Genomic DNA, 22583 nt, shown 5'->3' with positions numbered 1-22583 from the left:
GCCACAGCAACGCGGGATCCGAGCCGCGTCTACAACCTACACCACAGCTCACAGCAATGCCAGATCCTCAACCCACTAAGTGAGGCCAGGGATTGAGCCCACAACCTCATGGTTCCTAGTTGGATTTGTTTCCACTGCACCATGACAGGAACTCCTTCTTTTTTTAAGTTTTAAAAATTTTTATTTTTGTTTTTTTAGGGCTGCACCTGCAGCGTATGAGAATTCGCAGGCTATGGGTTGAATCAGAGCTGTAGCTGCCAGCCTGCGCCAGAGCCACAGCAATGCCAGACCTGAGCCGCATGTGTGACCTACACCACAGCTCACGGCAACACTGAGTGAGGCCAGGGACTGAACCCGAGTCCTCGTGGATACTAGTCAAGTACATTCCTGCTGAGCCACTAGGGGAGCTCCCTTAATTTTTTGTTTTGTTTTGTTTTTGTTTGTTTGTTTTAGGGCCGCACCCATGGCATATGGAGGTTCCCAGGCTAGGGGTTGAATTGGGGCTATGGCCACTGGCCTGCTCCACAGCCACAGCAACGCGGGATCCAAGCCACATCTGTGACCTACACCATAGCTCACGGCAGCGCTGGATCCTTAATCCACTGATGGAGGCCAGGGATCAAACCCACATTCTCGTGGATACCAGTTGGGTTCATGTCCACTGTGCCACCGCGGGAACGCCTCCCTTAATTTCTTTTTAAGTCGAAGTATAGTTGATTGACAGTGCGTCAGTCTCTGCCGTGTAGCAGAGAGACCCAGTCACACGTGTGTGTGCCTTCTTTTCCTCATGTGTTCTTCCATCGTGTTCTGTCGCAAGTGGCTGGACACAGTTCCCTGTGCTCTGCAGCAGGACCTCACTGCTTGTTCACATGCTAAATGTAGAAGACCTCGGGTTGGGCCACAGCTGGGACCAGAAGCCTTGGCGGAGCTCATCTGCTCTCCAGGCAGAGCCGCAGGTGTGCAGGGCAGGCGGTGACCGACTCACGCCTCTGCTTCCCCTTCTAGAGATGTCGGAACAGCTGACCCCCGAGGAGGAGGCCGAGGAGACAGAGGCCTGGGCCAAGCCCCTGAGCCAGCTGTGGCAGAACCGACCTGCCAACTTTGAGGCGGAAAAGGAATTCAATGAGGCCATGGCCCAGCAGGCCCCGCATTGTGCCGTCTGTATGATCTTTCAGACTTACCATCAGGTAAGCCCTCTCTGTCCCCTCTGTTTACCCAGGACCGGCAGTCAGAGGGAAGCGGGGTTTCATGGTGGGGTCATAGCTCGGGAGAGGCGTGTTTCCAGTGTCTTCTGTCCCATCCATGGCAGATGACCATGCGGCACTGCAGGTTTTCACTTGGGGATGCTTTGGGGAAGAGCCGCGGGTGTGGCTCGGGCTCTGGGGGAGTCCCGGCTCCCCTTGGCACACGCACCCTTTGCTGAGGCATCTGCCCTTTTGTTGCTCTGGACAGTGATGACTCCCTCTGGGTGGTTTGCAGTCCTGGATGATGAGGCTGGAGAACTGAGGGTTTCAGTCTGAACATCAGATGAAAAGCCAGACTGCCCCCTCCCCCACCAGCGTGGTGTCTTCTTTCCTTTCCCGTTGCCACCGTGGATGTGGGCCAAGGGCGGCTGTGGAAAGGAGCTTGGGTCGGGGTGGGGGCAGGAGCAGAGGGCTGGCAGCGGGGAGCAGGATGGGAAAGCGCCCTGGCTGAGCTCAGCCGTGCCGCTCCCGCTCCTGGGGCATCTGATGGCTCTGGCATCACGGGTCTCTCTGGGTCCAGCTCTGGGAAGCCAGGAAGGCACCGTAGCAGCACTTGCCAGCTGACCAGCTTAGTCTCAGCTGGGACCCGCACAGGGTGGCATGGAGATAACCAGTCCCCTGATGGTGCTTAAAGTGGCGTGGCCGCCCCTGGCCATGCCAGGGCGTTCATGTTTGCCAAAGAAGGAAACCAGCCCATCGCACTTGGAGTTAGTAACTCGCTACTTCTTTCCATTGACCCAAAGCAAAACCAGCAGGTGTCTCTGTGCCCTTGCTGGTGAGGAAAGCAGCAGATGGCCGGGCTGTGCTGTCTGCAGATCGACTGAGCGGGCCTCAGAGTTTCACGAATGGCGTAGGCTCGGGGGTTGACATGTGTCTTTGGAACAGGGATGGTGGTGCCATCCAGCGGCAGAGCCAGCAGATTCTTGCCGTCAGGCATCTGCCGAGGGAAGTGCAGGGACATAATGTTCTTCCTGCAGGGGCCCCAAGCCAGAAGCAGCACGTGGGGCTCCAGCCATGTGACAGGGCTCCAGCTCAGGTGACTGCTGACACAGCCCCCGAGAGGAAATCGGTGCTGGCTCGAGGGAGCGCCCTCCGGGTGGGGCCGGCACACCCCCCTGCGCAGTGCATAGGGGAGCCGCCGAGAGCAGCCCAGCCAGCCTCCGAGTGCGTCTTATTGCCACTCCACTTGGGAAGAGTGAAACCCCAAAGGCCTCTTACCTCGCTCCCTTTTCTCTGTTCTTCCCCGGGGGCCTTTGTTTGATGCTGCTGTGAGAAATTGAATTTGAGTCATTAGAGGGAACTTCAATTAGCAGCTCCGGGATAATGGCTGTGCACCCGGGAGCCATAGCCGGCGCCCTGTCAGGGAGAGCGCGGCTTTCTGCTGATGGAGCAGGTGGAGAGCTGAGGGCGCGGGCCTGCCCACCGAGGTGTGCACCTGCTCCGTCTTCAGGTTGAGTTTGGAGGCCTCAGTCAGAGCTGTGGAGGCGCTCCGGATTTAGCCCCCCAGAAGCAGAGGACCAAGCCGTTGATTCCAGAGATGTGCTTCACCTCGACGGGCTGCAGCACCGACATCAACCTGTCCACTCCTTACCTGGAGGAGGACGGCACCAGCATGCTGGTTTCCTGCAAGAAGTGCAGCGTCCGCGTCCACGCCAGTGAGTGCCTCGCACCTCTCCTCGTCTCCGGGTCCTGTCCCAGCGGGCACGGGCGTCTTCCTGGAGCTCCTGCCACCTCTTGGCCTCCCCAGGCAGTCCCCCAGTGCAGAGATTGCTTATGTGTTCTTGGGGTGCTGATGGAGTCTGAGTGTCACGTGGCTCTGGGGTCCATGCAGATACCAGGAGGTCATGAGTCCCTGCTGCCCACTAGGTGTCTGTAGCAGTGAATCTAGTTTCCGACTTTTTGAGACTTTGGGCCATACTGTACGGCTGAGTTGTGGGACCCTGATGCTAAAACTCAGGAGTTTCTGTGAGTTTAACTTGTGGCTTTGGGAGGAAGTCTTCGGAAAAGAGTTGCAGGTGTCCACTCTGACTCCGGCCTCTGGGTTCAACCTGCTCACCTCGGTGTCCCTGTTAGGTTGCTACGGCGTCCCCCCTGCAAAGGCTTCGGAAGACTGGATGTGTTCTCGGTGTGCGGCCAGTGCCCTGGAAGAGGTGAGCGTCCCCACACTCCGGCCGTCTCCCTGTGAGACCGGAGTTCGCTCAGGGCCAGGCCCTTTGACGTGGGCGTTATGTCCCAGCCGTCCGTCGGGGGCCTGGCACACAGTGATGTCCGATCCACGCTCACGGCAGTGAGGGTGTTGGCTGCCTACCTGTGGCAGGGCACCGCGGAGCCTGGAAGCTGCCCTTGCTCTGCTGTGCCAGGGGCGGTCCTCCTGTGGATGGACCAGAATGCCCGCCTTGGACAGAACTGAGCCATCTGGTCGGAGCATTGCAGTGGGGCTCAGAAGGTTCATTTTGTAGCTTTCTCTTTATTTCTCCCCTTTCTCTGGAACCTGGTGCTACCGACCGAAGAGGCGGTCGGAGCTGTGCCATGCCTCCGGCTCGAGCAGCTTATCTGTAGTTGTTGTTAACACACCAGCAAAGAGGAGTGTGTTCTGTCTGGCGAGTAAGTGGGGCCTGCAGCCCTCAGTGGCCTCCCTGTCTTCCTTCGGGGCGCCTGGTTACAGGGGCCACACAGGCGAGGCCCCACACGCTGAGGGCTGCGTTCTCACGTGGAGGCTGCGGCTTCCAAAAGGAGTCACGGGGAGGGCAGGTGCGCTGCTGGTGACTCGATGGTGACCATGCTTCTCTCCGCATCCTTGGCAGGACTGCTGTTTATGCTCCTTACGAGGAGGAGCCCTGCAGAGAGCCAACGACGACAGGTGAGTTTTCGGAGCTCTGAACCCATGTGCAGGGGCACCGCAAGGGCGGTGGCTCTTTATCCACGTGGCTGATGAGGACGTGGGAAGCATGTTGTTTGGGGCTGAAATAGCATCTCCAAAGCTGGCCTGAAAGGTGGGGAGCCTCGCGGGCAGAGCTTTCCAGCTCGCGCTTCCCCTCTGAGCCAGACCTGTCCCTCCCCCTTAGGAGGAGTTCAGATGGGCTCGCGAGGGGCCGAAGAGGCTTCGAGGCCGGAAGCGAGGACAGTTACCTTGTTGAGCTGGGCTTGGTGCACAGGGGGCCGTGGCTGGGGGCTCGTGAGCGCTCTTCTGCAGGCAGGCGCCCTGGCTGTTTGAGTGAGGACAGTGGGGCAGGGAGGAGCGCCCAGCCATGCCTACCAGCTCCTGAGTCAGATCTGCAGAGGGGGCGTTCCTGTTGTGGATGCGGGTTCGATTCTTGGCCTCGCTCAGTGGGTTGGGGATCTGGCATCACCTTGAGCTGTGGTGTAGGTCTCAGACATGGCTCAGGTCTGGCATGGCTGTGTCTGTGGTGTAGGCTGGCAGCTACAACTCCGATTTGACCCCTAGCCTAGGAACTTCCACATGCCACAGATGCCGCCACAAAAAGCAAAAAAAAATCTGCAGAAGCGTCTGGGTGCCACTTAGCCCATGGGCTTCTCTGCTGTCAGGCAGCTCGCTCTGACTCACCAGGCTGAATTTCTGTGCTTGGTCATGACTTTGTGGTTCCGAGAGGAATGTCAGATGAATGCAGTTTTGCTCAGGCTGCCGAGGGGCTGGTACGCACGGGTCGACGGGCACCCAGACCTGAAGACTCTGCTTCCAGCTAAAAACCTGTGGGAATTTGGAGCCCACCTATGCCTGGCCTCCCGAATCACAGGAATCCCCTTTGTACTGTTCCAGATAGATGGCTATTGTGCTTTTGCTGCTTCCACTCTTTTTTTTTGTCTTTTTGCCTTTCTTAGGAAGCTGCTCCGGTGGCATATGGAGGGTCCCAGGCTAGGGGGGTTGAATTGGAGCTGTAGCCAACAGCCTACACCACAGCCACAGCAACGTGGGATCCAAGCCACGTCCGCGACTTACACCACAGCTCACGGCAACGCCGGATCCTTAACCCACTGAGCAAGGCCAGGGATCGAACCTGCAACCTCATGGTTCCTAGTCGGATTCGTTAACCACTGCGCCATGACGGGAACTCCAGCTTCCGCTCCTTGAAAGGCACCAGCTGCCATGGCTCGAGGCCACGGTGTTCCTCATGATTGCAGGATGGCGCGGTTGAAGTGCTCCTCTACTGGGAGTGGAAAGGGCTCTGCTTGCACCTTGTAATCCTTGGTCTACCCTCCAGGGCTCCGCACAGCAAATCTGTTCCCACTGCCACGTGACCGCCCCGCCAGCCCTGCAGGTGGCCTCCACGCGGCCCCAACTCTGGCGTTTCCACCTGACCTGATTCTAGGAGTTCTCAACCCTGTTCATTGAGCTCATCTTGGTGCATATTTGTTTTTCCAAATGCCCAGGGCTTTTATTTTATTTTATTTTGCTTTTTAGGGCACATGGAGATTCCCAGGCTAGGGGTCGAATTGGAGCTGTAGCCGCCGGCCTACACCACAGCCAGAGCAACGCGGGATCCAAGCCACGTCTGCGACCTACACCACAGCTCACGGCAATGCCGGATCCTTAACCCACTGCCCAAGGCCAGGAATCGAACCTGCCATCTCACGGTTCCTAGCGTGATTTGTTTCCGCTGTGCCACAACGGGAACTCCAGCCCAGATCTTACTTTAATTCTCTAAGGATGTCTACTAAACAGACCTTCGAAGTTGGGGCTCGGCCAGACCTGAAAGAATGAGCCTGAGGTGGATGAAGGGAGAGGAAAGGAAAGAACATTTCAGCCCCGAGAAAGTTTGGGCAAAGGCCTGGAGACGGGGCTGGGCAGCCTGGGGCGCAGCTGGAGATACTTCGAGGAAGCACCCAGGTCCTCTAGTGAGAGGGGTCTAGTGGTTTTTGGTTTTTTTTTTTTTTTCTTTTTAGGGCCCCACTCACAGCATATGAGAATTCCTAGGCTTGGGGTCGAATCAGAGCTGCAGCCGCCGGCCTACACCACAGCCACAGCAACGCGGGATCCAAGCCGTGTCTGCGACCTACACCACGGCTCACGGCAACGGCAACGCTGGATCCTTAACCCACTGAGCAAAGCCAGGGACCAAACCCATGTCCTCATGGGTACTGGTCAGGTTCTTAATCCCCTGAGCAACAATGGGAACTCTGAAAGAGGTCTGATTTATTCTCACTCCCTGAAACCTGCCACTCCCAACTAGCTGTGGCTTTGCTCCTGTGCGACAGAGTGTGAGTGGGTGGTGTGAGAAGGGTGACTCTGTGCTGACCTGGGGCAGTGTGGTGGGGACCTGTTAACACCTGCTCTGTGTGGAGGCTCTTCTGGGTCTGCACTCACCCGGAAGTCCAGTGGTCTGCTTGGGTGGGGGGAGGGAAGTACCCGAGGCAGGCCCCCGTTGGAAGGCCACCGGGCCTGGGGCCAGAGGGGAACTGAGGAGGCCTTTGCCTTTCGGCAGGTGGGTCCACGTCTCCTGTGCAGTAGCGATTCTGGAAGCAAGATTTGTCAACATCGCAGAAAGAAGTCCCGTGGATGTGAGCAAAATCCCCCTGCCCCGCTTCAAACTGGTAAGGAGATGGGCTCGTGCCTTCCGAGGGCTCGAGGGTAGAGGGAAGCATCCCTGGTTGGCCCCGAGGCCGTCTTTTGCCCCTTGGTTTCCGTCATGGTTTCCATTTCTCACCCTCTGGTTAAAACTGCTTAATTCGGGTGCCTGTGATCAGACAGCGGATTAGAAAAGTGTTTGTGTGGAGTTCCCTGGTGGCCTGGCAGGTTAGGGATCTGCATTTTCACTGCTGTGGCTCAGGTCACTGCTGTGATGCTGGATCCATCCCTGGTCCAGGAACTTCTGCATGCTGTGGGTGCAGCCAGAAAGTAAAAATTACCCAAAAAAAAAAAAAAAAGGTGGGCGTGCCCTTGTGTTTTGGTCAGGGGGTGGGCTTTTGCACGGACTCTGCGTTCAGGCAGGGCAGCAAGAGAGAAGACCACCGTTCGTTCCTGGACTCAGTGGCCTGCTTCCCCTGTGTTGCAGAAATGTGTCTTCTGTAAGAAGCGGAGGAAAAGAGCCGCTGGCTGCTGTGTGCAGTGTTCGCACGGCCGCTGCCCGACCGCCTTCCACGTGAGCTGCGCCCAGGCTGCAGGCGTGATGATGCAGCCCGATGACTGGCCTTTTGTGGTCTTCATTACCTGTTTTCGGCACAAGATTCCTAATTTGGAGGTGAGAGAGGGGCCGTTCTGGACCCCTCCTGACGGTTTCCGGGGTCATCTTCTCTGCAGGCTGTCCATACATTGTGTCGGCAGTGTTTCCTCCGGCGCTGTGCTTCATGGAAAGTGCTCGTGAGCCTGGGCTCCATCGCTCCTTCCTGCCTCTTTCCTCCTAATCCAGTGGTGCCAGCCGCTTGCGGGCGATGCCTTTTCATGATCTGTTGCTTGTTTGCCTCTCCTCGTGGAGGGAGCAGGTCTCGTTAACCTGGGCGTGGGACACAGTGGCAGGGACACAGCAGAAGCACTGGTGGAAGGGCACTTAACCCTGAACCTGCGTGGACATTTTTGCACTTCTCTAGACAGTCAGGCTCAGGGGAAGAGTTGGGGTCGAAGGCGGCCTCCTAAGTGGGTCTTAGACACTAAGTAGGAGTGGTGAGTGCGAGGGCAGCCAAGTCTGCAGAAAGTGAGTAGGTTTCAGAAGAAGGAACTGTGAGACTGGTTTGGGAGCCTATCGGGGGATGGTACCAGAAAGGCAAGCGGTGCCAGGGGGTGGAGGCTCTGGGCTGCCATCCTTGGGCGTCGGACCCCTCTTCCATTCGGTGGGGAGAACGTCTCCACTCTGGTGATTTTGAGCTGTCCTTTGGAACAGTTACGCGGAGAGCTGTTTGAAGAACGGGTTGAAGGAGTGAGAGCTGGGGGCAGGGAGGGCAGTCCGCCTGGTGAGAAGAGAGGTGGGGTCTGCAGTGGGGACACAGGCAGAGCCTTCGGGTCACAGCCGACACTGGGATCCTACAGAGGGTGGAACTGATAGGGCTCGTTGGCTGCCATGGGGAGAGGACGCAGGAAGAGGAAGAGGCTGGAGTGAGGACCGGTGAGTTTACGACGACTCGGGCTGCTCCCTGGGCAGGTGGCAGGATGGGAGGGAAGCTCACGTGCTGCTGTTACAACTGTGACCGGGACTGAGATGGGGGCTGTGTGCGGGGGAGAGTGGGGGGAAAGTGAGCAAGGACCTGTGGATTTGAGGGGCTACAACACTCTGACCGAGCCACCAGGAGGCGGCTGGATTAACTGGACCAAGATTTGGACATTGTCAGCGTTTAACAGGATGGTTAAATCTGATTGCCATTAGAAACTGAACTCTCGGGGTTCTCGTCATGGCTCAGCAGTTAACGCATCCAACCAGCATCCTTGAAGATGCGGGTTCCGTCCCTGGCTTTGCTCAGTGGGTTAAGGATCCAGTGTTGCCATGAGCTGTTGTGAAGGTTGCAGATGCAGCTCGGATCCCATGTTGCTGTGGCTCTGATTTGACCCCTAGCCTGGGGACCTCCATATGCTGCAGGTACAGCCCTAAGCAGCAAAAAAAAAAAAACAAAACTGAACTCTGGAGATTCTTCATATAAGGAGCAAATGGCAGGGCACAAGGCAGATGTGGAGGGAAGTGGAGCACTGCAGCCAGGGGGCCAGCAGGGGGCTCCAGAGGGCCATGTGCCCTTGGGAAGGCAGGGCTGGTGAGATGGTCCCTCTGCCCCAAACCGGGGCGGTCCCTTGGGGTAGTCTGGTCAGAAGCCAGCCTGCCGTCGGTGAGTCACAGTCTAGCAGAAGAGGTGCGGATAAGGACTTGTCAGGAGTGCACTAAAATCAGTCGCAAAAGGACGGACGCAGTAGGGGAGGGCCGCAGGCCAGAGGACAAACTCTAGACCCGCCACTTGGATCATGGAAAAGGCTAGGTCCTTCTCTTTCATAAAGATGTTCTACTGAGCAAAAGAGGTGGCCAGGTGGCGGAGGAGCTCGGTAGGCAGAGGGAAAAATAGTCGCTACGAGAATTTGAGGCGCAAAAGCTGGAGGTACCACCGTGTCCCAGCTCCGGGGAGGAAGGGAGTTTTGTGGCGCCCGGGTAGCGAGGTGGTGGTTGCCGTTGGTCCCCCGCACCCTCCCATTGGCAGCCGCGGGCTGCTGGTGCTGTGAGGAGATGCGGGGAGCGGGTCTTGAGAATTGTTTCACTGTTCACGTGTTTACTGGGCATCAGCGACGTGTCAGGCGCAGTTTTAAAGGCTGAGGACACACCAGTAAGACAAAACAGCCCCTGCTCTCCTGCTGCATTTGGTATAGTTCGTAGAATAAGTTGATTTAGAGAAATAAGTAAATGTACTTATTTACTTACAAGTATATAAAATCAAGTATATAGATTTACAGAAATAAGTCAGTAGCGTCTTAGACGGCGAGAAGCACGGGTGCACAAGGAAAGCTGGGTACAGGAGAGGAGGAGGGGGTGACTGGATGGCGGGGGCCAGTGGGCACCTGGCTGGGGGCTAGCCTTTGAGGCAGAGGGGCCAGCAGGGCAAAGGCCCTGTGTGTGAACACACGTGCTCGGAGCAGCAGGGGGGCCAGCACGGCGGGAGCACAGTGCTTGGTCAGCTTGAGGCAGGGCGGTTGGAGGCCGCCAGAGCCTCTGGGATGGCATTCGCAGGGCAAGATCGGAATGAGAAGGGGGCGATGTGATGGCGCCGGAGATGGCAGGGCTCTTGTCATGGGCACGTGTTTGCCAGGGGCAGCTGAGGACTTCCAGGGAAGCTCAGTCTTCACCCGCTGGTCCTGGGGGTGGGCTGGTGCTGGCATCGGTGTGGGGCGCTCTGTGGGGCCCCAGGCCTCAGAGCGCCTGTTGCGTGTCCACTTTGGTGTGTGTCTAAGCCATGTGCGTTAGCAGGGGCTGTTTGGTCCGTTCCTCACAACAGTGGGGGAGTCACTAGGGTCTGTTTGGGGAGTTTGGGGTGAGACCGTATGTGCGAAGGCCCAGTTGTGGACTAGGAATGAGGAAGGGGCCACAGCTACGGGGAAAGGACGACCCGAGGCTCTTCCCCTTCCCGCTGGGCCGTGGGTGTCAGAAGGAAGGGCGTGTTTCCTTCCTCTTTCTCACTTTTCTGCGCCCACGGATCTTTTCCTGGCGAAGAGGGGGGCCGCCCCGACGGGCCGCGTTCCCCCTCTGCCAGCCCGTCCACCCACCGTGGCCGTAACCCAAGCCTCTCTCCCCGCCCAGCGCGCCAAGGGGGCCTTGCAGAGCATCACCGCGGGCCAGAAGGTCATCAGCAAGCACAAGAACGGGCGCTTCTACCAGTGCGAGGTGGTCCGGCTCACCACCGAGACCTTCTACGAGGTCAACTTCGACGACGGCTCCTTCAGTGACAATCTCTATCCCGAGGACATAGTGGTATGTCTGCAAGGGCTTCGCAGGCATTTGGGGACGGGGGTGTGTCTAGGGCTGGCGGGCAGACTGACCTTTTCTAGCCAGGCCCGTGGTCCCTCCGTCGGTCCCTAAACAGAGTTTGTCCTACTCTTGCCCTGCAGAGAAGGTCGCGAGCCGCTAGGGTACCCTGTTTGCTCTAGAAGCTCGCAGGCGTCAGTGTCTCTGTAGGTCTCTGAGACAAGCTTGTGGTTTAGACCACCCTCGAGGACTCGCTGCTGCAGTCGGGGCGCAGGCTTTAGATCACACCAGTCGCCCGCACCAGCTCCTTTGCTTAGTAGCCGGCGATGGGGGCTCTTGTGCCGCGTGCACTCGGAGCAGACGCGTGGGACTTGCTTTTGGTTCTTTACAGTCGAAGGCTTTGGGGCGGAATTGAAACTGCTCGCTGATACCCCCGGCCTGTCCAGGTATCCACCCCTGAGACCCTGGGGCCCTGCCTGGACTCAGTCCTGGGTTTCCTGGCTCAGGACTCAGGACTCCGTTCACGTTTCCCCCTCTCCGCATCCCCCACGGCCCCGCCTTTTCACCTTGGACAGAGCACCGTTTAGGGGAGTGAAGCCTTTTAAGGACAGGTGTTTCGCACGTTTATGCCACTTTGGCACCTTAGCTGCTAAAAGCACGTTCATCACTTGTAAGGCAGACCTCCGTTTAGTAAAGACGATACCGCAGCAGCGTCTGTGGCAGCAGAGTAGCTGTGCTTTATTAAGCTCTCCCAGTTGCCAGGCACTGTGCTAAGTCCTTTACGTCTCTGCCACTTTTTTTTTTTTCCTCTTAGGCCTCACCAGCAGCATATGGACGGACGTTCCCAGGCTAGGGATCAAATCGGAGCTATAGCTGCCGGTCAATGCCACAGCCACAGCAATGCAGGAACCAAGCCGCATCTGCAGCCTCCACTCCACCACAGCTCACAGCAACGCCGGATCCGCCACCCACTGAGCGAGGCCAGGGATGGAACCCGCATCCTCATGGATGCTAGTCATTCATTTCCACTGAGCCATGATAGGAATTCCTCCTGTCACTTGTCATGCAACTCTGAGAAGTAGATGGTATCTCTAACTTAGAAAACACTGACCTCAGGACTCTTCAAGAAGTTATTGAGGGGAGGTCCCGTCGTGGCTCAGCAGAAACGAATCCGACTGGTAACCATGAGGTTGTGGGTTCAATCCCTGGCCTCACTCAGTGGGTTAAGGATCTGGCGTTGTCGTGACCTGTGGTGTAGGTCACAGACTCGGCTCAGATCCTGCATGGCTATGGCATAGGTCAACAGCTGTAGCTCTAATTCAGCCCCTGGCCTGGGAATGTCCATGTGCCACGGGTGCAGCCTTCCAAAGCAAAAAAAAGTTACTGAGGACTCTAGAGAGCTGTGTTTTCTGTGGGTTATGCCTGTCAATATTTACTCATTAGAAATTAAAAGGGACATTGAGGAGTTCCCGTCGTGGCGCAGTGATTAACGAATCCGACTAGGAACCATGAGGTTGCGGGTTCGGTCCCTGCCCTTGCTCAGTGGGTTGACGATCCGGCGTTGCCGTGAGCTGTGGTGTAGGTTGCAGACGCGGCTCGGATCCCGCGTTGCTGTGGCTCTGGCGTAGGCCGGTGGCTACAGCTCCGATTGGACCCCTAGCCTGGGAACCTCCATATGCCGCGGGAGCAGCCCAAGAAATAGCAACAACAAAAGACAAAAAAAAAATAAATAAATAAATAAAAGGGACATTGATTTGAAATAATCCACTCTTTAATGAAAAATAACTTCATTTTAAATAAAGCAAAAATACTAAAAGTACCATTTTGCTATAGCTTTGCAAATCTAATGTCATATCTTCAGTTTTGTTGCAATATACTGTTTTGGTTAGAGTATCTGATGGGTAATTGGAAAAGTACGAGTATTGAAATAGCCTTTCGGACGGTTTTGGCTCTTCTGCTTTCGCATGATGCCGAAACCCAGTGCGTGGTGGGTCTGTCGCAGTTCGTTGCCGCGTGGACTCTGAGGGCAGCCGGGCAAACACTGACACCACGTCCGCTGGTCTGGCCCTGAGAGGGGCTCTCTCACCACCGCTTGACTTTTCACTGTCATCCGTGCCGGCGCAGCTCTGCCAAATGTGGCATTTTATGCTACAGTGTCAAAAAAATCACTTTCATTTGTAGCACTAATCTCATGAGAATCTTTCCATTTTAGGGAGCTTCACCCTTATGTGAAACCAGGCTTTTTTCTTTTTTTCCTAAATTATGAGTACACCCTGGAGTTCCCGTTGGGGCTCAGCAAGGTTAAGGACCCCACAATGTCTCTCTGAGGGTGCAGGTTCAATCCTTGGCCTCGCTTACTGGATTATAGATCTGGCGTGGGCGTAAGCTGTGGTATAGGTGGCAGATGCTGCTCGGATCTGGTGTTGCTGTGACTGTGGCATAGACTAACAACTGCAGCTCTGATTCGACCCCCGCAGCCTGGGAACTTCGCATGTCGCAGGTGTGGCCATAAAAAGGGAAAAAAATAAAGTTCAATAAATGAGTAGTTGAGAATGCAGCAACAAGCAGGAGAGCTTAGGGCCGTCGCCTTGGTTTGTGCTGAGGTGCCAGCAGTTGTACCCGTGATAGATCTTACACCCCATCACTGCAAATGTCAACACAGTGAAAAGCTAAAAATGTTTTCATATTACTGTAGGAACCATCATGCCCTGACAGGCTTCCTGTGAGCATCTCAGGAACCCTCCTGAGGTCTGCAGACCACAGCTTGAGAACTGCTCTTATGGGAGGTGAAACCGAGTCTCTTGAGAATTTAAGTGATTCATCAAAGATCACATATTTGACTAGTTAAAAACTCCCACCTCAGATTCTTTTGGGCTCGGGGGAGGCAGAACTCTCTTCTTAACTGTTGAGTTGGTGCCCAGTGTAATTACTGAATCACCTCGTCAGTAGTGAGTCGGCAGTACAGCATGGAGCCATTTCTACTCAGTGAATGAACTGGAGTGTAGAACCTTCTGAATTCTTGTCATGCAGCGGCATGGTGAGAGCAGCGGGGGCACCCCATCAGTTTAGACTCGCTGTCCTGCTCCCCTCTCTGTGTGTCCCCAGGGACCTTCTCCCAGGTCTGCCCCTCAGCCCTTTGACTCAGGGGCCACGAATACGCTCGCAGGCTGGCTTCTTCCCACTAGATCCCCAAGCCCTCTGCCAGGAATGCAGCCGAGACTGCGCCTGCCTTTGCGGTACCCGCTTCAGCAGGCAGGCAAAGTCCTAACGTTTTTCTTTGCCAAGTCGTATGGCACGTGGTCTTTCCTTGTTTTTACCTTTTCCAGTAAACCACTTGCCTAAAACAATTGAGTACAGTTTGAGTATTTCTTCCGGGTACAGCCCTGCCCGCCGTCTCTCAGGGAGACAGCTGAAGGAGCAGGAGAAGGACTCTTGCTTTTCATTGTCACCTCCAAGCAGCAGCTGGCGAGATGCGTGGCTCACTTGGACCTAACAGGCCTCTCGGGGGGACCTTCCTTTCACTCTTCGCCCTTCCTGTTCCCTCAGAGTCAGGACTGTCTCCAGTTGGGGCCTCCTGCTGAAGGAGAAGTAGTCCAGGTGAGATGGACAGACGGCCGAGTCTACGGAGCCAAGTTTGTGGCCTCCCACCCCATCCAGATGTACCAGGTACCCCAGGGTTTTCGCTGGGGGTGGGAAGGGGTGGTGGTGCTTGATTAATTCCCTGTTTGCCCTCGGGGGAGCTGCAGGGTCCGTAACCACCCTTTTCAGAGCTAGAGGCTCCCCTGTGCTCCGTCTGCCAGGTCTGGCTTCACACGTGGTAGCCTTAGCTCAGTTGCTGCGACCGCGGGCAAGGGCCATGGTCGGTGGTGGACCAGGGGGAGAGGCAGGGATGTCTTAGCCAGAGGCCTTCGCTTCCTTGGTAGGTGGAGTTTGAGGATGGCTCACAGCTTGTGGTTAAAAGAGATGATGTGTACACACTGGACGAAGAGCTTCCCAAGAGAGTCAAGTCTAGACTGGTGAGTGCGCTCCGCATGTGCCCTCGGTTCCCGACTGGGAGGGATGGAACAAAGCAAGGATGCGGCCTTTTTTTTCTCCCTTTGGGGGGATTGGCCACAAAGCGCTCATGTGGCTCTGCCTCTTCTTCTGTAGTCGGTAGCCTCAGACATGCGCTTCAATGAGATTTTCACGGAGAAGGAGGTTAAGCAGGAAAAGAAACGGCAACGAGTCATCAACTCAAGATACCGGGAGGATTACATCGAGCCTGCGCTGTACCGGGCCATCATGGAGTAGGTGCTTCCAGCGGCCACGCCACCCCAGCCGTCCGGGCGCCAGCACGCAGGTTCCACAGCACAGCAGACACTTGGAACTCTGACGTCCCTAGACGTGGATTGTGAAGTGAAAAGGAATGAACCAACCAACCTGTCATCTTCTCACCCCACCCTCATCGCATTCCGCTATAGTGAAAGGACAAGCCATTCTTGGACATGTTGGCAGCAGCCGCTGATCTCCCAGCCGACGGGCTGAGCACTGGAACTCTGTGGCTGCACTGGCCCCAGTCTGTAACGGGGTCGACTGTGCCAGCTGGGCCAGATGCTCTGCTTCTGGCCTAGGACTTAGCTTCCCAATGATCACCTGCACCAACGAGGCAGAGGTGCTGGTGCTTGCCCCCTCCCCCTTTTTGTATTTATGTGTGCGTGCGTGCGTGCGTGCGTGTGTGTACACACGAATGTATGTTTGGTCTGGACCAGCTCCTCCCAGCCCCTGGCCTTTACTTTCTTCCTTGCCTATCCAGGGCAACAAAAATGTGAAATTCTGCCCTCAGCTAAGCTGAGTAAGGGCCCCTGGGGCTGGCTGGAGATGGCTGTGGCATCTGTCTGTCCATGGCCCCTCCTCAAGGGAGTGCTGGCAAAGCTGCAGTGATGAGATGCTCGTGAGTTGACGCCACCTCTCTGCCCTCTCTTGAAGGAGAAGATGGGGTGACGTGGGCGTGTGCCCATACAGCTCTAGGCACAGAAGCCTTGTGGACAGTATTAGAGGGTGTGGTGGAGGGTATGGGTGGGGAAGACCCCTGAAGGGGCATCTAATGATGGAAGCAGGCAGAGCCTGGTGGGTGATTCTCTCAACAGAAAATTGCAATCATGCAGGGCTGGGAGGGTTAGGATGAACTGGGGCCACTGGAGGCCAGGGACAGGTTTAGATACGCCCCCTGGTCTGGGAGTGGGAGGGGCTGATTCGGGGTGGGGGGTGGGGGGACTGGAGGGCAACACTGAAGGGGTTAAACAGGCTTTTGCTCCTCATGAATTTGTTTGCCTGGGCCCAGGATTGGAGGGCTTCACACTTGTACCCTGTGTATACAAGAATCAGATTTATAATACTTCCTTGTTTTTTTTGTTACGTATGAACGCTATAAACCAAATTATTTTGAAAACTGGTGCATCACCTTGTCCTTAGCAATAAAATGTGTTGAGCAGAGAACTGGTTGTGTCTGCCCCAAGGAGCCTGAGCGGCCCAGGGTCAGGCCGGGAGTGTGTCTAGTCATAGGCTCTGGAGCAGGGCCATGCGTTTTAAGAAGACTCAGTGAGGCAGGATCTAGGAAGTTCTCCTAAGGCGATGACTCCTGGTCAGGGAGGTCCTTGTCAGAAGGCCGTGTGTAGTGGGACCCAGGGAGCAGAGGCACCTCTGGCTGTGAGTTCCCCCTTTTGCTTCTCTTGCCCCTAGAGGTGGACGAGGTAACAGAGGAAGGACCAGACCATTTGCACCATCTTTAGAACAACTTGATCACTCTCATCTCGGTCCCACCTAACTTAATTGAGCAGATGTGTGTGCCGGTGTCTGTTCCACAAACATTGTGGAACCAGCTCGAAAGAAGGCTTGAAGAACGAGGGATCAACCACCTATTGGGTCCTGAGCTGTGCTGAGCTGCTTGTAGTTGGTGAGATGCCTTCCTGGAGGAAGACCCAGTCTCTTTGCCCCCCCCCCCCCCCCAGTGAGTTCCTAAGGTCCAGGTGGACAAGGATGGAGCAGTAGCAGGGCAGGGAGGGGCCAGTGGCTTGGGCACAGCAGAGCTTTCCAATTGGTCTTGGACAGTCAGGCACTAGGTCCTGTTTCTTGCCTCTGGCCGGGTGCGGGAGAGTAGGTCAGCTCAGCCACTCAATGCTGCTTTGTGTCCTCGGGCTGGGAGGTGGCTGCCATCTCTGGTGTCTGATTGTGTAGAAAGGGAGGAGCAGGAGATCCTAAAGATAAACATATATTTTCGGCTATGCCTGTGGCATGGGAAGTTCCTGGACCAGGGGTTGAACCCAAGGCACAGCAGGGACAAAACCAGATCTTTAACCCAGTGAGCCACCAGGGAACTCCCCAAAGTTACTCTTTATGCCAGAAAGGGGGTTGACTCTTTTCTTTTCCCAGCATCCAAGGATTCCTAAGGGACAGTAGACAGCCAACCCTTAATGGGTTGACAGGTCCTCTGAGCACACATTTTTGGAAGGAAGCAACATTTCCCCAGGCTTGGCAGGGGCCCACGTCTGACCCACCATCCCCAGCCCTGCTGAAGGACAGGCAGGGGAGGGCCTGTTGTAATCCCAGCAGAGTTCTTGCTCAACTGCTGTTTTTCTAGAAACGCACTTTATCTTTGGTCAGCTGTAATAACCCCCCGGGAAACTTGAGGTTTAAAGAGGTGATGAGACTCCCAGGTCGCACAGAACAGGCCCTCCTGCCTGAAGTCAGGCCCAGGCCTCAGGAAGCTCGCGCCAGCCTGTCCTGGGCAGGCCCCCCTCTCAGAAGCCTTTTTCCTGGGCAAACTGCTCTCTGGTAAGGTAGCGTCTTTGGGTTGACTACCAGGGATAGCCGCCTGACAGTGTGGCTCTTCTCTCCCCTAAATCCCCTCGGAAGGATTACGTTTAAAATTGTGCCCAGTAGGTGGGAGAGATGCAGAGGGTGGAGGTCGAGATCGGGCGGGGTGGTCCTGGGCTCAGATTACAAGATTGCTGCGAGGTTCTCCAGTACTAAGGAAGGGCAGTCGGTGACCGCTGCCGTGCCCCCTTACTCCACGGGATTGGACTGGGTCGCCCAGGCCACGGAGGCTCACGGCCTCGGTCCTCAGCCTGGCTGAGCTGGGTGCCTGCGTTCCTCGGCGTAAAATGACGCCCCCACCGCGAGGGCGAGGAAACAGGCTCTCGAGGGATAGTCCCGGCGGAGAGCGAGCCCCACGGCCGTCTGAGGTCCGCACCCGAACGCGCGCCCTCGGGGTCGTGAAGCCAGGCGAAGGGGGATTCCTCAAGGCGGCGGGATTGCCTGGCCCTCAACCCAGCATCCGGACCGCCAGCCGCCCCAGTCCCGGGGGCTGCGGGGAGGGCCGCGGGGGCGCACGGGTGGGCGGGTTGGAAACCTCGGGGCCCGGGTGCCTACTGGGCCGCTCTGAGCCAGGGCCCGCCCGCTGCTTGCAGCGCAAGCCCGCATTGGCCAGTCCGGCGCCCCGCCCGGCTCCCGCGCGCCGATTGGCCGCAGGTGCCCGACCCCCGGCGAGGGCGCCGAGGCGGAGCGCGGGATTGGTGGTCCCGCCGTCCGCGGTCGCGGCCACGCGCTCCGCCCGCCGCTGCGTCCCCACTATGGCGGCGCCCAGGCGGCCCGCCGCGTCGTGGGCGCCCGCCGGGGTCCCCCGCGGCTGCCGCAGCCGCCTACGCCGTCGCCCCCGCCTCGTCGCCCGTGTCAGGCCGGGCGCCGCCTCCCCCCTGCGTCCCTCTGCGCTGCGGTAAGGGCCGGTCCTGCGCGCGCCGGGGGGACGGTCCCCGGAGCTAACGGTCGCCGCCGCCCCGCCCCTCCCCTCCCCCGCCGTCCGCAGGCCCCGGGTCGGAGGGGGCGCGGAGCCCACGCGCGCCGGCGCTGGCGGAGGAGGGCTCGGGCGCGGGCCCGCGGTCTCCGCGGGAGGCAGTCCGGCTCGGACTGGGGGAGTCCGCTCGCTGGAAGACCTCGCTTGGCCAGGGGCCGCCAGGCCTCGGGGGAGAGGACGGCCGGACCCGGGCCGAGCGGTCTGAGGTCATCCGCACGGAGACCTCGCAGCGCTGCGCACCTTGGCGCAGAGCGGGGACGGGGTCCGGCGGGCCTCGGTCGTGGGGAGAGGGGGGGAAAGTGGAACGCCTGAGTGGGAGTCCGCCGCGTCCGGGCAGCGGTTGTCATTGCTCTTCCAAAGGTTCCGGGGACCCGGGTCGTCTAAGTGCGCCCCTTGCTTCCTTTCCTCTGGCGCTTCTTCCCATTGTTTCCTCTGTGATTTTCCTTGCGCAGGAGATGCCTCGGTGATGAGAGCAGGTTTGATTAGGATATCGTCCCATAAATATTTTGAATTCCTTTTTACAGCAGTGCCCGTTCCTGCGATTCCTCAATAGACCTTATTCATGTTTGTGTTTCCCGAACATGGGAGGAAGGAGTGAGGCTGTCAAGTAAACATGGTAATTAATTGAGAGAGGGACCAATGAAGGCAGATGTTATTTGGTGTTTTGTTTTTTTAAGAAAAGACATACAAACTTTTCTGCGAATACATTTTGAGTTATCTATACTATAGCTAGTTGAGCAGGAAAGTAGACAAAAAGCACTTATTTGATTCCTGAAAGCAAATAGTCCTCCTGGAAAATTCGTGTATTTCTAAGTCAGGATCACCTTGGAATGATGACCGTTGAACTGCTGGGTATGGCTTCAAGTCAAAAGGATTGAAAGAAGGCTGGCACAAAAATTCCTGACCGAAATGGTATTTTCAAAGAGCCTCTTAAAGCAATAGTGGCTTCTACGATTAAAGATTCTTAACTCAAGGCTATTTTGAAGTATTAAGTGATGAATCTCCCTATTTCACATGTCTAAATTTATAACCATGGTTTAATAAAAGTAAATTATTGATGGAGAAAAGAGGTGTGTGTATTCTTCGAGACAGTCGATTTTGGATCATCAGTAAAGTGTCTACTGAGTACATCTTGTGTGCAAGGCAGTGTAACGGGGGGGGGGCTCTGTGATGTGTGAGACTTGTTCTGATGGGCTGAGGAGATAGTTGTGGGGATAAAGTACACCCTGGAAAAGTGATCACTAATAATGTGGTCTGTAGAATTCCTGGGTGGTAGGTGCCGTGAGAACTTGGGGACAGGAGAAATGCATGTGTTTGAGGAGAGTTTCACAGGGGAGCTGAAGCTCGAGGAGCATCCTGGGCGATGAGGATAAGTGAGGAAACGAGAGAGCGAGGCTGGGAGAAGCGGCAGGGAGAAACTTCCAAAGGCTCATGAACGGTTCCAGGGGCTTCGCATTGAAAAGCAGGAGATAACATCGTACAAAAAAGGCAGGTCGATGCATCACCTTGGGTGGAGCAAGGGATGCTGCAGATGAAGCTGGATCGAGAGCCGTTAGGAAACAGACAGCAGCACTTTATTTGCCCCCGTCACTTTTTTCTGGTAACCTCGGCTACTTAGAATAGGGGTTCTTTCTGCCACCCAGGATCTACACCTCAAGATTTACTCTTGGGGAGTTTCTGTTGTGGCTCAGCAGAAACGAATCTGACGAGCATCCATGAGGTTGCAGGTTCAGTCCCTGGCCTTGCTCAGTGAGTTAAGGATCCGGCGTTGCTGTAGGCTGTGGTGTAGGTCACAGATGAGGCTCAGATCTGGCGTGGCTGTGGCACAGGCCAAGCGGCTACAGCTCCAATTCCATCTCTAGCCTGGGAACTTCCATATGCCTCAGATGCGGCCCTAAAACAGACCAAAAAAAAAAAAAAAAATCATTTTTGGCTTTTTTTTTGTTTCTCCCTGTATTAAGTTGGTTGCCAGGTCTTGATGCTACTGCTTCTACACTCTTTCTAGCCTTTGCTTCTTTCTGTTCCTACTGTCATCACGCTGATTTGGGGCCATTGATACCATTCCCTTGAATTACTGCAGAAACTGCCTAGCTTTTTTTTTCCCCTTCCCTTCCCGTCTCTCGTTTGTAGTGTCATCACTTCCAGGTAACTCACTTCCCAGCCTAGACGTTTAATGGCTTCCCACCGTCTGTTGAATTAAGCACAGAAGGCCTGGCCTGGGCAGTATGGGGCAGCTCATTCCTTGCTATTCCTCTCGACTTTATTATATTTTCAAGTCTGTGGAACTATTTGCTCTTTGTGTGTTGATGTTTGTGCTCCCTGTCTTTGCTCATGTTGCTTTTTCTGTTGTAAATGACCCTGTGAGTCTATAATTGTTGCTTCTTACATGTGTTTTGGGGGCCATTTCGTGGGGAACTTTCTTTGTGAAGCTTTTCTGTGCTTTTCTCCTGGTCTAGATGGGGCTTGTCTCTCCCTTGAATACTAGAGTCTGGCTTTTTGCTGCAATTGCCAGCATAAGATCAAAGCGTTTTCAGGCCACGGACTCTCTTCTTCATTATCTCGCACAGTGTCTTGTACGTGGTGGGTACTTGGTGAATATATTTTATATTGAACATGACTTTGAACAGGATGGGTACAAAGAAAATTCTTTGTTCAACAAAACATTTGTCTTAAAAATCCGTAAATAGAGTTACTTATGTGAGAGAATTCCTTATCGAGAGAGCTGGTACATTGGTCTGGATAGCTTGGATTAGCCTGCGTCAACAAAACTCTCAAGACTTCTGTGCCTCAACAGAACAAAAGTTGACTTCTCATTCATGTCACATTTCCAGCATGACTGCACAGGTAACCACCACTCAGGGATCCAGGCTGATGGAAACTCCATCTTTTTTTTTTCTTCTTAGGGGTGCACCCTCGGCATATGGAAGTTCTCAGCTAGGGGTTGAACTGGAGCTGCACCTGCTGCACCTGCCAGCAATGCCAGATCTGAGCCACATCTTTAACCTACAGCACAGCTCACAGCAACACCAGATCCTTAACCCACTGAGCAGGGACAGGATTGAACCTGCATCCTCATGGATACTCGTTGGGTTTGGTTCTGCTGAGCCATGGTGGGAACTCCGGAAACTCCATGTAGACGTGGTGTTTCTGTGATCACTTTTTTTTTTTTTTTTTTTTTTTGGCTGCACCCAAGGCAATGCAGAAATTCCTGGGCCAGGGATTGAAACCAAGCCACAGCAGTGGCAAGGCCACATCCTTAACTGCTAGGCCACCAGAGAACTCCCTCTGTGATCATTTTGGCTAAGTGGAAGATGGTGATCAAAGGACCCTGGATTTTAAAGTTTTTGTCCGGAAGTGGCACATACCACTTTCATTAGCACATCATTGGCTAACGTGAGTCACATGGCCATGCCTAATTTTAAAGACGGGCAGGGAATTGCAGTTTTAGCATGTGCCTGGAAAGCATAGGGGCGGGAGTAACTGTTGGACAGCTCTAATGACGGCTGCATCTTCTCTGAGTCTCATCGCCTGTGGAAGATGAGATAGCAAAATCAGATTGGCTACTAGAGAAAAGCATATTGCCAGTAACAAAAAACAATGGCTCTAACTAGTCATGAAATGAGTGTGGGTTGGGAATTCCACTACAGGCACTGTAATGCTCGCGGTGTAACAGACCAGGTCTGTTGATACAAGGACATTTAGGGAGTTCCTGTTGTGCCGAAGCAGAAACGAATCCGACTGGTATCCATGAGGATGTGGGTGTGATCCCTGGCCTCACTCAGTGGGTCGGGGATCTGGCGTTGCCGTGGGCTGTGGTGTGGGTTATAGACACGGCTTGGATCTGGCATGGCTGTGGCTGGCAGCTGCAGCTCCGATTCGACCCTTAGCCTGGGAACTTTCGTATGCCGCAGGTGCAGCCCTAAAACAAATAAAATTAAAAAGATAGTCAATGATTTTCCGGTCCTAGCACAGTCGTCCCCGAGGGCCTCACTGTTTTCCAGCGCCCTCAGTGGCGAACACAGGCGGTGTGCTAGGTGTCCACAAAAAGCTAAAGCATATCCAAGATACTCAATTTAAGAAGCCAGGAAGTGTGTAGTTACACAGATTATATTTTTGCTTGAATGGTTA

General features: G+C 55.4%; 2 protein-coding genes across 10 annotated transcripts in view; both read left to right on the top strand.

Annotated features, from left to right (window-relative positions):
* The window catches only part of KDM4A (lysine demethylase 4A), a 44428-nt gene extending 28326 nt beyond the window's left edge, over positions 1–16102 (top strand). For both annotated transcript variants that reach the window (XM_021096835.1, XM_021096836.1), the window contains exons 13-22: positions 1006–1187; positions 2695–2899; positions 3318–3394; positions 4049–4104; positions 6686–6794; positions 7256–7441; positions 10463–10633; positions 14174–14293; positions 14551–14643; positions 14777–16102. In XM_021096835.1, the coding sequence (XP_020952494.1) occupies positions 1006–1187; positions 2695–2899; positions 3318–3394; positions 4049–4104; positions 6686–6794; positions 7256–7441; positions 10463–10633; positions 14174–14293; positions 14551–14643; positions 14777–14917 (1340 nt within the window). In that variant the 3' untranslated portion in view covers positions 14918–16102. The remainder of the gene's footprint in view (positions 1–1005; positions 1188–2694; positions 2900–3317; positions 3395–4048; positions 4105–6685; positions 6795–7255; positions 7442–10462; positions 10634–14173; positions 14294–14550; positions 14644–14776) is intronic.
* ST3GAL3 (ST3 beta-galactoside alpha-2,3-sialyltransferase 3) overlaps positions 17164–22583 on the top strand; it is a 233545-nt gene continuing 228125 nt past the window's right edge. For 3 of the 8 annotated variants that reach the window (XM_021093474.1, XM_021093469.1, XM_021093464.1), the window contains exon 1: positions 18235–18377. The gene's annotated coding sequence lies outside the window, so the exon portion shown is untranslated. Of the gene's footprint in view, positions 17438–17898; positions 18378–22583 lie in introns of those variants that run through there. The other 5 variants (XM_021093475.1, XM_021093473.1, XM_021093466.1 and 2 more) reach the window with 4 other exon arrangements.

This window comes from Sus scrofa, chromosome 6 (assembly GCF_000003025.6).
Source record: "Sus scrofa isolate TJ Tabasco breed Duroc chromosome 6, Sscrofa11.1, whole genome shotgun sequence".
In the NCBI taxonomy this organism is placed as follows: domain Eukaryota; kingdom Metazoa; phylum Chordata; class Mammalia; order Artiodactyla; family Suidae; genus Sus; species Sus scrofa.
The sequence above is the reverse complement of the archived record's forward strand: the minus strand, read 5'-3'. Positions and strand labels throughout refer to the sequence as shown.